The sequence below is a fragment of the Podarcis tiliguerta genome, assembly GCF_965153285.1.
Source record: "Podarcis tiliguerta genome assembly, chromosome: 7".
NCBI classification, from domain to species: Eukaryota; Metazoa; Chordata; class Lepidosauria; order Squamata; family Lacertidae; genus Podarcis; species Podarcis tiliguerta.
In genome coordinates, this window is record NC_139540.1 from 1235354 (window position 1) to 1249692 (window position 14339).

The following is a 14339-nucleotide window of genomic DNA, read 5'->3' on the forward strand; positions in this document are numbered from 1 at the left end:
CAACTCTCATGATCCCTAGCTAACAGGACCAGCGGTCAGGGATGATGGGAATTGTAGTCCAAAACATCTGGAGGGCCGAAGGTTGCCTATGCCTGCTCTAGCTGGAGGGGCCAGGGACTTTCCCAGAGCCCACTGGCCTGTGTTCTGGGCTGCGGCCCCCTCCACCTTGAGCAAAACACAGCCGGGTGTCGAAACATAAGGGTGGGGGGTCATCCCAGGCCCTTGAGTGACGCACAACAGTCCCGCCCACCCAAAGCCAGGGCTGTGTCTGCCTTGAGACTGTCCCAGCTCTGAGGGTTGGGGAGGTAGAGGGCTGCACAGTGTTTTGACAGCAGGCTCTCGGGGGGGGGGTGGATTCTGACCCCTGAAGCCTCCACCATGTTGTCCCACAAGGCCAAGGTGTTCAGGCCCAGTCCCGTCTCGATGTCCTCCGGGAACGCAAAATAGCCGGGCATCTGGCTGGGCACTCCGAGAGCAGCATGCTGGTCTAGATGGGCCATTGGACTGATCCAGATATTGGGAGATGAGTTATCTTGAAATAGCTGAAGGGCTTTGCGTGGAAGACTGACAAGCTTGTTTTCTGCTGCTCCGGAGGGTAGGACTCGAACCCATGGCTTCAAGTTGCAAGAAAGGAGATTCCGACTAAACATCAGGAAGACCTTTCCGATGGTAAGAGCTGTTTGACTGGAATGGCAAGTTGTGGACTCTCCTTCCTTGGAGGTTTTTGAGCAGAGGTTGGGTGGCCGTCTGTCATGGATGCTTCAGCGGAGATTCCTGCATTGCAGGGGGTTGGACTGGATGACCCCTGGGGTCCCTTCCAACTCTATGATTCTGTGGTTCAGCAGGCTCTGGAAGGACAGAGGTGGGACCCCTTCAGTAGTGAGGATGAAACAGGGCTGGAGTGGGCCTGTTTGGATGTGGAAGGGTGAAGTTTGGCCCTTCGCCTGCTCGGAAATGGGGAAACGGAGATGTTCTCAAGAGCTGCTCTGTGGGGCACAGGCTTCTCAAACAGCAGTGGGATATTAGGTAAGGGGACTGAGGACTCCTTGGCCCGCTTGCATCCTGGCATGCCAAGGGGGGACATCTTGGCGGTTGGCGAGAGGCCAGCTGGGGCTTGGAGCTGCTGCTTTTGGGAAGAAGGGCAGAGGGCATCCCGGAGTCCCAAAGGGGAGGCCACAAGCCACTGGGCTGACCCTGTTCCTGGGTCAAAGCGGGAGGGCGGGTGGCCCCTTCCAGACAGCTCCATTAGAGGAGGCACCTAGCTTCTAGGTCAGGGATCAGCAAACTGTTTCAGCAGGGGGCTGGTCCACCATCCCTCAGACCTTGTGGGGCGCCGGTCCACCATCCCTCAGACCTTGTGGGGCGCCGGACTATATTTTTTTGGGGAGGGGAATGAACGAATTCCTATGCCCCACAAATAACCCAGAGATGCATTTTAAACAAAAGCACACATTCTACTCATGTAAAAACATGCTGATTCCCGGAGCATCTGTGGGCCAGATTTAGAAGGCGATTGGGCCGGATCCGGCCCCCGGGCCTTAGTTTGCCTACCCATGTTCTAGGTCTAGCTTCTTCTACACTTGTGCAAATTAATTGAAACAAGCAATGCAGTTTATTGTACCAAACTCACATACACATAAACAAAACTCAAGTATATGTACATTAGTAACGGATATGCCCTCCGCTATTTTTAAGCAGCGTTTGAACACGGTTTGGCATGGAGTCTACTAGTTTCGAACAGTCACTGTTGATTTTCGGATCCCTGCACCACACCTGAATCAGCGCCTGAATGAGCTGCTCCATAGCCGTACAGTCTGCAGAACGGAGGCGACTTTTGCATACAGCCCACAAATTCTCAATGGGATTTTCATCCAGGGAATTCCCTGGCCAATCAAGTACCTGTATTTGCTGCTCTGCCATGAATTTCTTCACCACTTTTGATGTGTGACAGGGGGCTAGGTCCTGGTACAATATCCCAGTACCGTCAGGACACCTCTTTTCCATCTCTGGAATAACTCTTTCGTAGAACCTCAATATATTGTGGTGAGCGCATCATTCCTTCTATTGGCTGCAGGTTTCCGACACCATAAGGATCAACTGACTTGTTTTGAGTACAGAATGACGAGTAAGATAGAAAACATGCTTTGTTTCAGTTAATTTGCACAAGGGTGTAGGTCTCACTTGGGCCACGTTTATGTGCCACTTCTGGGGATTTGGGGCCAGAGTGATCTTTCTGACTCAGAAATCCAGCTTCCAGCTTCCCTGTTTTGGACCAGCTCCAGCCTGGCTCTGCTTGGCCTCCGCAGCTGAAGGCAGCCATGCTTCTGATCCCAGGAGGCGAGAGAGATGCTTTGGGGCTGCTTGCGGCTTTTCCACTGGCATCGGGGGAAGAGGACGCTGGCCTGGTCCTGCAGGCTCTGACGCTGCTACCGAGGAGGTAGCAGGCAAGGCTGGCAGCAGCCGAGTGACTCCGCCAGGTGGCAGCAAAGCAGCTTCGTGGGGTTTAGAGTCCCTGGGATGATCTGTTCAGGGGGGTCTGGGGCAGCCTGCCCTGGTGTGTGTGGGGGGGAGGCTCAGGGATCCAAGGTGGGGGGGGGGCACAGCTCCCCAGGGTGCAGAAATGCGCACTGCACAGCCTGTGGGGTGTGGAAGGGGTCGGAACTCCATCTGAGTCCCCCCTCACTAAAGTCGCCACCCTTGCTCTCTGCCCCCCCTTGTGCCAAAGGACCCATCCTTCTCTGAGTTGCTCTCTTCTGGCCTCTGCAGCTGCCCTGGTCTCAGAGACTTTGGCTTCTTATTCCAGGCTTTGCTTGGCAGAATTTCCCCTCGGCAGAAACTCCCCTGGAATTGCCCGCTGCGATTCCCATTATTCCAAGGCACCAGCCATGATGTTTGGAGCCAGTGATAGCCTTCTAATCCTCCACACATTTGCCTAATCCTCTCCGATAATGGCCATCCAGGTTGGTGGCCATTACTGCCTCAAGTGGGAGGGAGTTCCACAGGTTAACTGTGAAGAAATCCCTTCTTTTCTTGAGTGCTTTGGTTAAGAACAAAGGAAGAAAATCTTTTCCCTATCCACTTTCTCTGTGCTATACGTAATTTCACACACCTCTTATTATGCTCCCCCTTCTTTTTCTCAGCTAAAAAGCCCCCAATATTATGACCAGCTTGACTTTGGAACGGTCTCTCCTTCCTTGGAGGTTTTTAAGCAGAGGTTGGGCGGCCATCTTTCAAGGGTGCTTCAGCTGAGATTCCTGCATTGCCGGGACTTGGATTGGGGTCTCTTCCAACTCTACAATTCTATGATTTGAACCTTTCCTCTCTGGGCTGAAATCCCAAGGCCTGAGTGTTGGTTCAATGAAGACTTGTGGGTCATCCTTAGATGGCAGATGGCCTGTTCTGTGCTGCAGGCCAAAGGACAGCATCTCTTGCAGGGAGGATCCAAACGATAATCTTGGTCATTTGATTGCCCTTTTTACCCATTGCTGTTTTTTTATTTGTATATCTTGCTTGTTTCATGTTTCCCTGGCCATTGGCTAATGCTAATAAAGTCTATCTATCTATCTATCTATCTATCTATCTATCTATCTATCTATCTATCTATCTATCATCTCTCTCTCTCTCTCTCTCTCTCTCTCTCTCTCTCTCTCTCACAGGGAGGGATGCGGGAGAGACAAAACAAGCCAATTCAGAGGAAGTTTACCAGAGAATAATTCTTTATTTCCTCACCCCCCAACACACGCGCGCAGAGACTGCTGATCCCTAGCACTGGTCTTCTGCCTTGGTGCCATAGACCTCCACCTCGCACAAGGTCAAGTATTCGGCCCTTCCCGGGATGTGGACGCTGACATAGCGGCCCTTGAGCCAATTGCAGTACAAGGTGCTGACGGAGCCAAGGCTGGTGTCTGTGATGGTCCCACAGCTGCAGAGAGAAAGTGGAGGTGAATTCAGAACAGCTCAGTCTATGGGGACATTCATACATTTATTCATATGTTTTGTTTCTATGCTGCTTTAGATTTTAAAGGGGAAAATCTCAAAGCTGTATGTGAAAGGACTCCCAAATGTCAGCCCCCCTCCCATTCCTATCACTCAAAGGTGGCTTCCCACATCCCCCAATTTTCATTATTAACTGCTGGTGTTGTTTTCAGGGCCCACTGCATGCCCAGGTCTTTACATAGACTGAGGGGCTAGATGGCTGTGCCAAGGCAGGGCAAGGGGCGTCTAACGAATCTCCAAGCGGAGGGATTGGAGGAAGGGCAGCGCCTGGTGGCCAGTGGCTTCTGGCCGAAGAGAGCAGACAGGAGGCGGCCAGGTGGAGTCCGAGGAGGACCCAGGAGGAGGGGGGGCCACAGGGGTCAAGGGGGGTGAGGAGCTGATGGCGGAGCAGAGCTTTGGCTAAGGAAAGCGCAACTTCACAGAGGAGGGAGAAGCGAAGTGAATTGGTGATGTGCTGAAGAGGTCGGGCAGAGGAGATGAGACCAAGGAAGCCTGGACTTCATCCCTGATCCAGGAACAAAGAGTGAGTGAGAAGGAGGGATTGGGGTGGGGGGTGTTTTTATTTATGGCCTGTCGTTTCCCCTGATGGGACTCAGCATGGCTTTGTCAGGGGTGCATGCAGGAGCCGGGCCCTGTGACCAGTATGGCTTCGCAGGACTGGGGCCTTCCTAAGTTTCTTCTGGAGAGGCAAGGCATGGCCTCACAGGTAACTCCGATTGGTAGCTCAAAGCACCTGGTGGCAAGAGCTGGGAAGGGATATAAGGTCAGCATTTTCCCTTCGGCTCTTTGCCACAGCAACACGCTTTCTGCCTTGCTGCGTTTGGCTTCTTGCTTCCTGATCCTTGAACCTTGGCTTCCTGACTCCTGGCTTTTGGACCCCCGTTCCTGCTCCCACCCTGCCATCTTGCCCCCGGTCCCGACGTCCCCAGCTGGGACTTCGATCACCTGTGAACCGGACCGTGACAGGCTTACAGATAAAAAGAAGAACTGCAAAACACACAGAAAAGCAGTCATTACCAAAACCCCCAATTAAACGTTGGTAAAATTAAAACTGTACACATCGTGTTTGCTGGGACCTGTGCAGAGGAGGGCGACCAAGATGGCCAAGAGTCTGGGAACCAAGTCTTAATGAGGAACGGTTGGTGGAACTGGGGATGTTTAGCCTAGAAAAGGAAAGATGAGAGCCATCTCCAAATATCTCAAGAGTTGTCACCTGGAAGATGGAGCAAGCTTCTTTTCTCCTGGGCTGGAAGGGAGGACCTGAACCAAGGACTCCAAGTTAGAAGAAGGGAGATTTCTGGAAGGAGATTTTGGGAAGAGGCAACTGCAACTTACAGGGGGTTGGACTTGCCATGGTCAGCCACAGAGTCTCCCACGCGGATCTCAGCTCCCTGGAGTCTCTTACCGCAGCAGTCCCCGCGGTTCTTCACCACCACAGCAGAGATGGCGTACTGCTGGCCCAAGTCCACGTGCCACCAGGGCTCCGTGTCCAGCAGCGTGTGGGTGCAGGTGCCCGTTTTATACCAGTCCCCATCGCAGTTCCCATCCACAGCTTTGCTTGCTGTTCCAATAGTCTCGTGGGGGTAGATGGAGGACTGACTGGTTGGGCGGCCTCTGGCCAGGTTGCGAGCTGGAGTCAGGGAATGACAGAAAGAAGATGGGGACAAGGACAAATAATAATGCAATAAGAGATCAGCCCGTCTCATCCACTCAGATACTTCTGGGAAGCCCCCAAGCAGGACAGGAAGGCAACAGCTGACTCATTAGTATTTTTAAACTTAAATTTCTTTCATGCTCAGAACAAGCAGTGACACTAAATAATACAGTACCACTGATGTGGTAGCATTTCTTAATTATACCGCAGCCATGTGCCCTCCTTGAGAGAAGGAAGCCCCAGGTCCCCACAGAAGCTCAGAGAAACGAGGAGGTGCTTACGGAACAATACTTTTTATTGAATTGCACTCACTTACTAGCAGCACCTGTGAAAAGGATCTAGGGGTCTTGGTGGACCACAACTTAAGATGAGTGATGCAGAAGCAAAAAAAGGTGAAAGCTATTCTAGGCTACATCAGTAGAAGTCCAGGGTCCAGATCAAGGGAAGCAATCGTTCCACTCTCTTCTGCCTTGGAATACTGTGTCCAATTCTGGCCACCATAATTTAAGAAGGAGGTTGAGAAGCTGGAAGGTGTGCAGAGGAGGGCGACCAAGATGATCAAGGGTCTGGAAACCAAGCCTTATGAGGAATGGTTGAAGGAGTTGAATATGCTTAGCCTGGAAAAGAGGAGCCTGAGAGGAGATATGAGAGCCATCTGCAAATATCTCAGGAGCTGTCACCTGGAAGATGGTGCAAGCTTCTTTTCCCCTGCTCTGGAGGGTAGGACTTGAACCGATGGCCTTACGTTACAAGAAAGGAGATTCCTACTAAACATTTGGAAAAGCTTTCTGACAGTAAGAGCTGTAAGGCAGTGGAACAGGCTCCCACGAGAGGGGGTGGAGTCTCCTTCCCTGGGGCCACCTGTCCTGGGTGCTTGAGTTGAGATTCCTGCATTGCAGGGGGTTGGACTAGATGACCCCGGGGAGCCTTTCAACTCTACAGTTATATGATCCTATGAGGCTGACCCAGGGTCTCTCTCTCCAAAAACAGCAGGGCCAAAAGACTGAAACGGAAGCCTATTTGTTTACTTAATAAAGTCTGTCTCGTGCTTGCTTGTAATAAACCTCCAAAGTGTTGCTTTGACCCATAGACTGGCCCTTGCGTCCCCCATGTCTTACCAATGCCTTGCAGTTCTGGCTTGCAGCTCTGGGCCTCCGCATGGCCTGCCAGGAGCACCAGGGCCAGCAGCCAAGTCCAGGTGGGGAGCATCCTGCAAGGGCAGAGTGGAGATGGCAGTGAGGGACAGCCGCCTGCAGGAGCCATGGGGGTCCGGCCCCCTTAGCAGCCTCAGAGGGCTTTGGTTGCAGCCAGGAGTGCTGAAGAGGCATTCAGGTCAATCAAGGACCACGTTGGGCAGGAGAACGGTTGTCATCCTCCAAAGATTCCTAACAGTCCTATATAAGACCTTAAGAATAACAATGCCATTTCAGATCTGCCCATTGAGGGTCAAGACTTCTAGGCATGTTCTAGGCTTCAAGGCTCACGTCCAATGGATTTCCCAGACTTACCTTGGCTCTCTTTCTTGGGATCAGCGCCTGTTGTCCTTCTTGGTGGCTTGGCAAGCCCAGGTTTTTCTCTTGAAACTGACACAGAGACCTCCCTGCTGCCAGCTGAGTCCTGTCCCCTTTTATCCCCTTTCAAACAGGCAGTTCCTGTTTGACTCAGAACAACCCAACCAATCAGGAAGGCGGGAATTTGGCTATCAAGATCCACTGTTTACATCCGTCTTCTCACAGGCTTGTGTGGTTTCTACATCTCTGCCAAGAGGGGGAATTTGCACCGCCTTATCACCAGGGGATCTGCCTTGAGTTTAGCAATATATCCTTGTTGCATTTAGAGGGCAGGTGGATGCTAAAGTGAGTGCAGTAATTCCTTTAGTTGAATGTGCTTTGGGTTGAGCGCGTTGCGCTCTGCGGCAACCCAGAAGTAACGGAACCCGTGCATGCGCAGACACACCGCATCTTGCGCTCTGTTCAGGATGTGAACGGGGCTCCAGAACAGATCCCGTTTGCATCCCGAGTATGTATTGGCCGCAGCCAGTGTGGGATTTCCAGAGCCCTGCCATGACCACCACACTCTGTGATCTATGGCAATTGAGTTCCAAGACGGCAACTAAGGCCTTCAATGGCTGCTAGTCATGGGGACGATGTTCTTCCTCCTCTGAAGGCCAATTGCTGGGAACCACAAGTAGCGAGAGCGCTGTTTCGCTCCTCTCCTTCTGGTGGGCTCCCCATGGGCACCAGGTTGGCAACGGAGAGAACAGGATTCTGGACGAGGAGATGGACCTCTGGTCTGATCCAGAAGGTTGCTATGAAATTCTTAAGAGAGCCTCCTGACCTCACATAGGTAGACTGATGCTGTCAATGCAATCAGACTATTGACTTTGTGTTTTAATGGGCATGGCTGGGATGTGGCCAAAATAAATATGGCTTTTAGTGTTTGTTCAAACATGTGTTAAATGAGAAATTGGAGGCTTCATATATTCAAATCACTTGGCACTGCCTAGGGTCAAATATTACTTCCTCTTGCAGGTCAGAGTCTGCGCCCAGTTGGAGGGGACAGAGTCTTACAGTTCTAGGAGTCCAGAAATTGCATTTTTTTGAAGGCAAGTTCCAGTCCCTTGGAGATTTACACTCCTCAATTAAGCAAGTCTGGATACACTCCGATGTACGGGTGATTTTCTATGAATTTATAACAGAAGCGTCATGTATGTCGTGTGTGAGTGTGTGTGTCGAGTTTGTACAAACTGAATGATGGGGGGGGGGTTCCTGCAACACTGCGGAGACCGAGGGAGTGTGAGGACTAAGGGAGGAGGCCCGGGGTCCCTGCCCTTCCCCTCCGCCCCCCCCAGTCAGGCCCCCCCCCCCACTGCCTCCCATGCTTACCTGCCACATCCACCTCCATGCTGGCCCCACTGCTGCTCCTGGCTGGTCAAGAACTGCCTCTGGGAGCAGCCGCCGTCTTGGCCATGTATGTCTTGTCACACTCGCCGTAGAAAAACCTCCCCAACTGACAAGGGGCGCGTGTGCGTCGGGAGTGAGGCCAAAGAGATACGAATAAGGTAGAGAGGTGGAACTTCTGGGCTCTGTGGGGGTTTTCCCTGGGCCTGGGGAGAGCCTGCCTTCCCGCCTCTTGCGCCCGAAGATACTGGGTGGCGGTGGTGGAGGCAATTGCCAGGCGGGCCGGGTTCAGGACCCTGGAGGGCCAGATCTGGCCCACGGACTGTAGTTTGAGGACCTCTGTCTTAGTGTGTAGCATTCCCAAAACAAGGAAGGATTGGACTCTGATTAATAGAATACACAGGAGGCTTGACCAGCAAGACTCTGGGAGGGGTGCGTATAATAATAATTCCTCTCCACCCTTCGACCCAGGTCGTTTTATTCACAAAAGAACTTTTGACACAGTGTTCGTAAGAACCAATCAGATTTCCTCTGAACATCTCAAGAAAACCCCACATGGGACAAAGTCAGATCAGAAGCAATTCTTTTAACTACAAAGAAACTATTTCCTACTTGAGCATGCATAGTTCAGAGTAAATAAAATAGGAATAAAAGGAGGAATGCTTTTAGGAAACTCTGGAGGTCGTAAACAGCAGTAAACAGGAAAGGCAGGATGGCAGAATTTACCATCTTTGTGAACTCTCTTCCTGGCCCTAAGATTAACAGAACTAACAATAACTACATCAAAGACGCTGCTTACTATCTTTATGACCCAGGATGCCTGATGAATAACTGGCCTGTGTATTTAGAATGCTTATACGTGCCTGTCAGGTGTAGAGAAATAGGACAGAGACGCAGAGGCATGGATTGATCAGAAATCATATCAAAATGTCTCAAACCCAGTCAACGCAATGCTTTCATTGCTGACACAAATGGCTTGCTCCATATTTTTTATAATTCCTCATAGCAGTCCCACCTGATCACTACATTAGTGCATAATTCTCTGGCCTCCTTCGTTCTAGTTCTCTTTGTGAGGGATCCCTGGCAAATAGGACTTGCAGTCTCCACAAGGCGTCACTTGGCCTCCTCTATGGCTCTGCTCTCTGGCACAGGCAAAGTCACAGGCCCCTTGGTTCTGATGAACAAATCGGAGAGACGAAAGAAGGCTGCTCAAATGATGTTTATTGGACAACGAACACCGATTCCATCAGTTCTGCCCGTGCCCCTTTCCACGCGACACATGGCTGGTTATCCCTGAGACTCATCCTCCAACTTTGTCCCATAGACTTCCACCTCACACAGCGTCAGGATAGCTTGTCCAGAGTGGTTCACGCTCACATAGCGACCCTTCATCCCCTGGCAACTGATGGTGCTGATGGAGCCAGGACCATAATCTTTGATGGTCCCACAGCTGCAGAGGGGAAAGGAAGGTCAGCCTTGGGGTGGAAACAATTCAGAATAACTCCGTCTACCCTCTGAGGCATTTCCATGGCTGCAGGAGCCCCTGGCTTACTAGCAGTACGTGTGAAAAGGATCTAGGGGTCTTGGTGGACCACAAACTGAACATGAGTCAAGAGTGTGATGCAGCAGCAAAAAAAGCCAATGCTCTTCTAGGCTGCATCAACAGAGGTCTAGTGTCCAGATCAAGGGAAATAATAGTACCCCTCTATTCTGCCTTAGTCAGAACATGCCTGGAGTCCTGTGTCCAGTTCTGGGCACCACAGTCTCAGAAGGATGTTGACAAGCTGGAAGGTTTGCAGAGGAGGGTGTGGCATCACACAGGGTCCCCGGACATTTGACGGTCTATTGATCCCTGTGCCACCACTGTGATTGCTTCCCCGCTGCCACCAACCCGTTTCTGTTGGGTACACACTGAGTCCAGACACTTGTTAACATTAAAACAAATAATCAAGTTTATTTTATAAGCCTTAACAGGTTTATGGTTTCAGATAATTTTTCTTGTCAGTTTCTTATCCTAAGTTTCTATACTGGCCTATACCTTCCTAATAACTTCTAACTGATTATCCCAACTGTCTATCTGACTCCTCCTAACAGTTTCACTCACTCTCACATCAAAACTACACCAACCCACAGACTTGTCCTCCCTCTTCCTTCTCCAACTCTCAGCTGACTTCCAAACAACTCCAACTCTAACTCCTCCTCTTGGGTTCCCACTGGCCAATCACTTCACACTCATTTAACCCTTTCCTTATGACCCACCTAGGAGGGCAAACGCCACAAAGGGCAACCAAGATGATCAAGGGTCTGGAAACCAAGCCTTATGAAGCACAGTTGAGGGACCTGGGTATGTTTAGCCTGGAAAAGAGGTGACTGAGAGGAGATATGATAGCCATCTTCCAATATCTTAGGACTGTCACATGGAGGAGGGAACATGCTTGTTCACTTTCGAGGATAGGATTCAAACCAAAGGGGAGTCCAAGGGGAAGTCATGGCTTCATGCTTGATGAAGAAGGCAGGAGTGTCAGGGAAGAGGGAGAGTGAAAGAAGAGGAAGGGGAGGAAAGATGAGAAGTTCAGTCTTGGACTTATTGATCTTGAGACATCAGTGAAGCATCCGAGTGGAGAAGTCAGGGAGGCCGTTCCACCTAGGAGCAGGAATTAGCCCTTGCCATTCCACACAGAATCCACTACCCCCCACCCCCCCCACCCCCGATTGGGAATAGAACAAAGGAGCTACAAGTTAAGGAATCTGCAGGTGGTGGTCTTGAGAGTGTCTCCTGGGATGCCTTGGCTGAAGGACAAGTGGGGAGGGGAGGGGCAACGGAAACTTACAGGGGGTTGAACTTGCCATGGTCAATCACGTGGTCTCCCACACGGATCTGGGCTCCCAGGAGTCTCTCGCTGCAGCAGTCTGCACGGTTTTTCACCACCACAGAGGAGATAGCATACCGGTCGTCCAATTCTACATGCCACCATGGTCCATTTTCTTTATTGGTGTGGGTGCAGGAGGCATGACCGAAGACCCCGTCAGAGTTCCCATCGACAGCTTTGCCGGCTGATGGATCACTTGCATGTGAGATGATGGAGGACTGACAGGCTGGGCGGCCTCTGGCCAAGTTGCGAGGTGGAGCAACAGCTTGATAGAAAGAAGATGGGGCAGAAGGAGGAGGAGGAGGAGACGAGGAAGAAGAAGGAGAAGAGTTTGGACTTGATATCCTGCCTTTTACTCCCCTTCAGGAGTCTCAAAGCGGCTCACAATCTCTTTTCCCTTCCTCCCCCACAACGAACACTCTGTGAGGTGAGTGGGACTGAGAGACTTCAGAAAAGTGTGAACAGCCCAAGGTCACTCAGCAGCCGCATGTGGAGGAGTGGAGACGCGAACCCGGTTCCCCAGATTACAAGTCCGCCGCTCTTAACCATTACACCATGCTGGCTCTGCAAGTAAGGGAGCAGTAAGAACACAAGAATAGTCCTGGCGCAGCAGGATCAGGCCAAAGGGCCCCATCTAATCCAGCATCCTGTTCTCCCAGTTGCCACCCATATTAAGAACTAGCAGTTAACCTACAGATAACAGCAGTGCCAATAAATGTCATTCTGTTTTACAAAATTTATATTGCATTTGCCAGTCATAAATCCTCCGAGTGGTTTGCAGTCATCATACTCATCCTGGCCAGAACGAGACTTTGTGGGTGATCAGTTTCCAGGTCCAGAAGTTGGGGACTTCCCCATTGCCAGATGAGATTGCGAACCCTCTGAAGGATGAGGTGCAGAGTTTTGGGGGGCACCTAGATCCATCTTTCTTAATGGAGCTTCAGATTACCTCTGTGGTCAGAAGCACCCATTTTCACCTTAGGTTGGTGCACCAACTCTGCCCTTTCCGGGACAGGAATACTTTGGCCACGGCGATGCATGCGTTGGTAATGTTACAACTGGACTACTGTAATGCACCCTATGTGGGACGTCCCTTGGGATGGGTTCAGAAGCTGCAGCTGGCACATGATGCTGTGGCCAAGTTTCTGAGTGGACCTGTGCTGAGGAAGCTGTCAGATACTTGCCGGGGCATCTTCGAGGACTTGTTTCTAACATGTAAACACCTGAACGACTTGGGACCAGGTGAACTGAAGGAGTTTCAGCCCTGGCATAGACCTGGAGGGTCACCTATTTTTTGGACCAGTGGCTACATTTTGAATTTTGAGAGATTGCTGTGGATGCCAGCCACAACATGGAAATCTTCCTCATTGCTGCTCCCCCCCCCCAACTCCTAGGCCACCTACTCAATGCATGGAGTAAGGTGACCTCCAGATTTTCACGGTCAGAAACCAGCTTATAGGCCATTGGTTGGGGGAGGAATAAGAGTGACCTCTGTTCATGGGGAGGGGCCCCGTTTTGCTTGCCCACAGGCAAGTTCCCCTTTCCATTCCCTTTTCCCCGCTCTTACTGGTGCTTTCCAGGTCATGCTCGGAGCTCTGGGCCTCCCCACGCCCTGCCAGAAGTACCAGGGGCAGCAGCGAAGTCCAGGCGAGGAGCATCCTGCAAGGAGGGAGCAGAGAAGGCAGTGAGGGGGAGACTAGGCTGGAGCTGTGAGAGTCAGGTTCCTCCTTAGCAGCCAATGGCTCCCTTGGACAAAAAACAAGGACACCAGCCAGGAATACCAGAGCAAAACAGCAGCCAGTCGGCTTGGTCTTTATTGAAGACGGTCACAACAGGACTCCCACCTGCCACCAGGTGGAAGAAGATGGAAGCCCTGAACAAAAGAAGACCCCAACTTTTATTAGCTACCAGTCCCCCATGCTACACCCCTAAGACTACATCATGACCACATCATTGACACGTCACAAAGAGGAGGGGTTCAGGGAGGAGTTGTGGTGGTAACCTGAGTGTCTTGTCACCTGGCCGGTTCCTCCTTTCCCCCTCCCCATGATTACATTCTTGAGGACAAAGTGGACTTCACTGTTTCCTGCCCCCAGAGGGAAGGGCTGGTCACTGTCCTGTGTTTCAGTCCATTCCCATATGCAGGTCCTTTGTGAGTGTGATGGTCTTCTGTCTAGGACCATCAAGGTTGTCATGCCAACTGGGTAGGGCTCACTGTGGACGTGTTGGCTGCCTTGTGTCAAGTCTCCCTCCTTTGATAGTCCTTCCCTCATGGTGTAAAATAAAAGTGGAATGGTACAGGTCCGATGTACAGCTGATTTTCTATGAATTTATAACAGAAGCGTTGTGTATGTAGTGTGTGTGTGTGTGTGTGTGTGTGTGTGGTGTTTGTACAAACTGAATGATTGGGGGGGGGGCGGTTTCCTGCAACAAGCGCTGTTGGGTTGGCCTGGAGAACTCTTCTTCTCCAAAGTGGTAGAGGTGCCTGTGGCGTTTGCCCTCCTAGGTGTGTGACATCATACTGGGTTCATAGGGAAAGGGTTAACTAATTGTAAAATGATTAACCCATGGGAACCCAGGGGGTAGAGTTAACTGTGTATAAGGTTTAAGCCCAGAGGGTTTTTGAGTGAGTTAGAGTTAGAGTTGGAGTTGTTGAGAAGACAGTCTGGAGTTAGAAGAGACAGGATAAGTCTGTGGGTTGGGCTAGTCTGGTGTGTGTGTGTATGAGAGAATTTGTTAAGAGGAGCCAGTCAAACAGTTGAGATAATCAGTCAGAAGGTATTAGAAAGGTAAAGATAAAGGTAAAGGGACCCCTGACCATTAGGTCCAGTCGTGGCCAACTCTGGGGTTGCGGCGCTCATCTCGCTTTATTGGCCGAGGGACCTGGCACACAGCTTCCGGGTCATGTGGCCAGCATGA

At 51.2% G+C, this 14339-nt stretch overlaps 1 protein-coding gene across 1 annotated transcript; it reads right to left on the reverse strand.

The window, feature by feature from the left end:
* Positions 1–3698: 3698 nt before the first annotated feature.
* Positions 3699–13382, reverse strand: LOC310682034 (uncharacterized protein). The gene is made up of 6 exons (XM_083450280.1): positions 12988–13382; positions 11382–11685; positions 9842–10000; positions 6769–6860; positions 5332–5626; positions 3699–3922 (listed from the first exon to the last, which is right to left on the reverse strand). Exons 1-6 carry the CDS (start codon positions 13076–13078, stop codon positions 3763–3765), a joined length of 1101 nt encoding a protein of 366 aa, XP_083306406.1. The 5' UTR covers positions 13079–13382; the 3' UTR covers positions 3699–3762.
* Between the last annotated feature and the right edge of the window lie 957 nt (positions 13383–14339).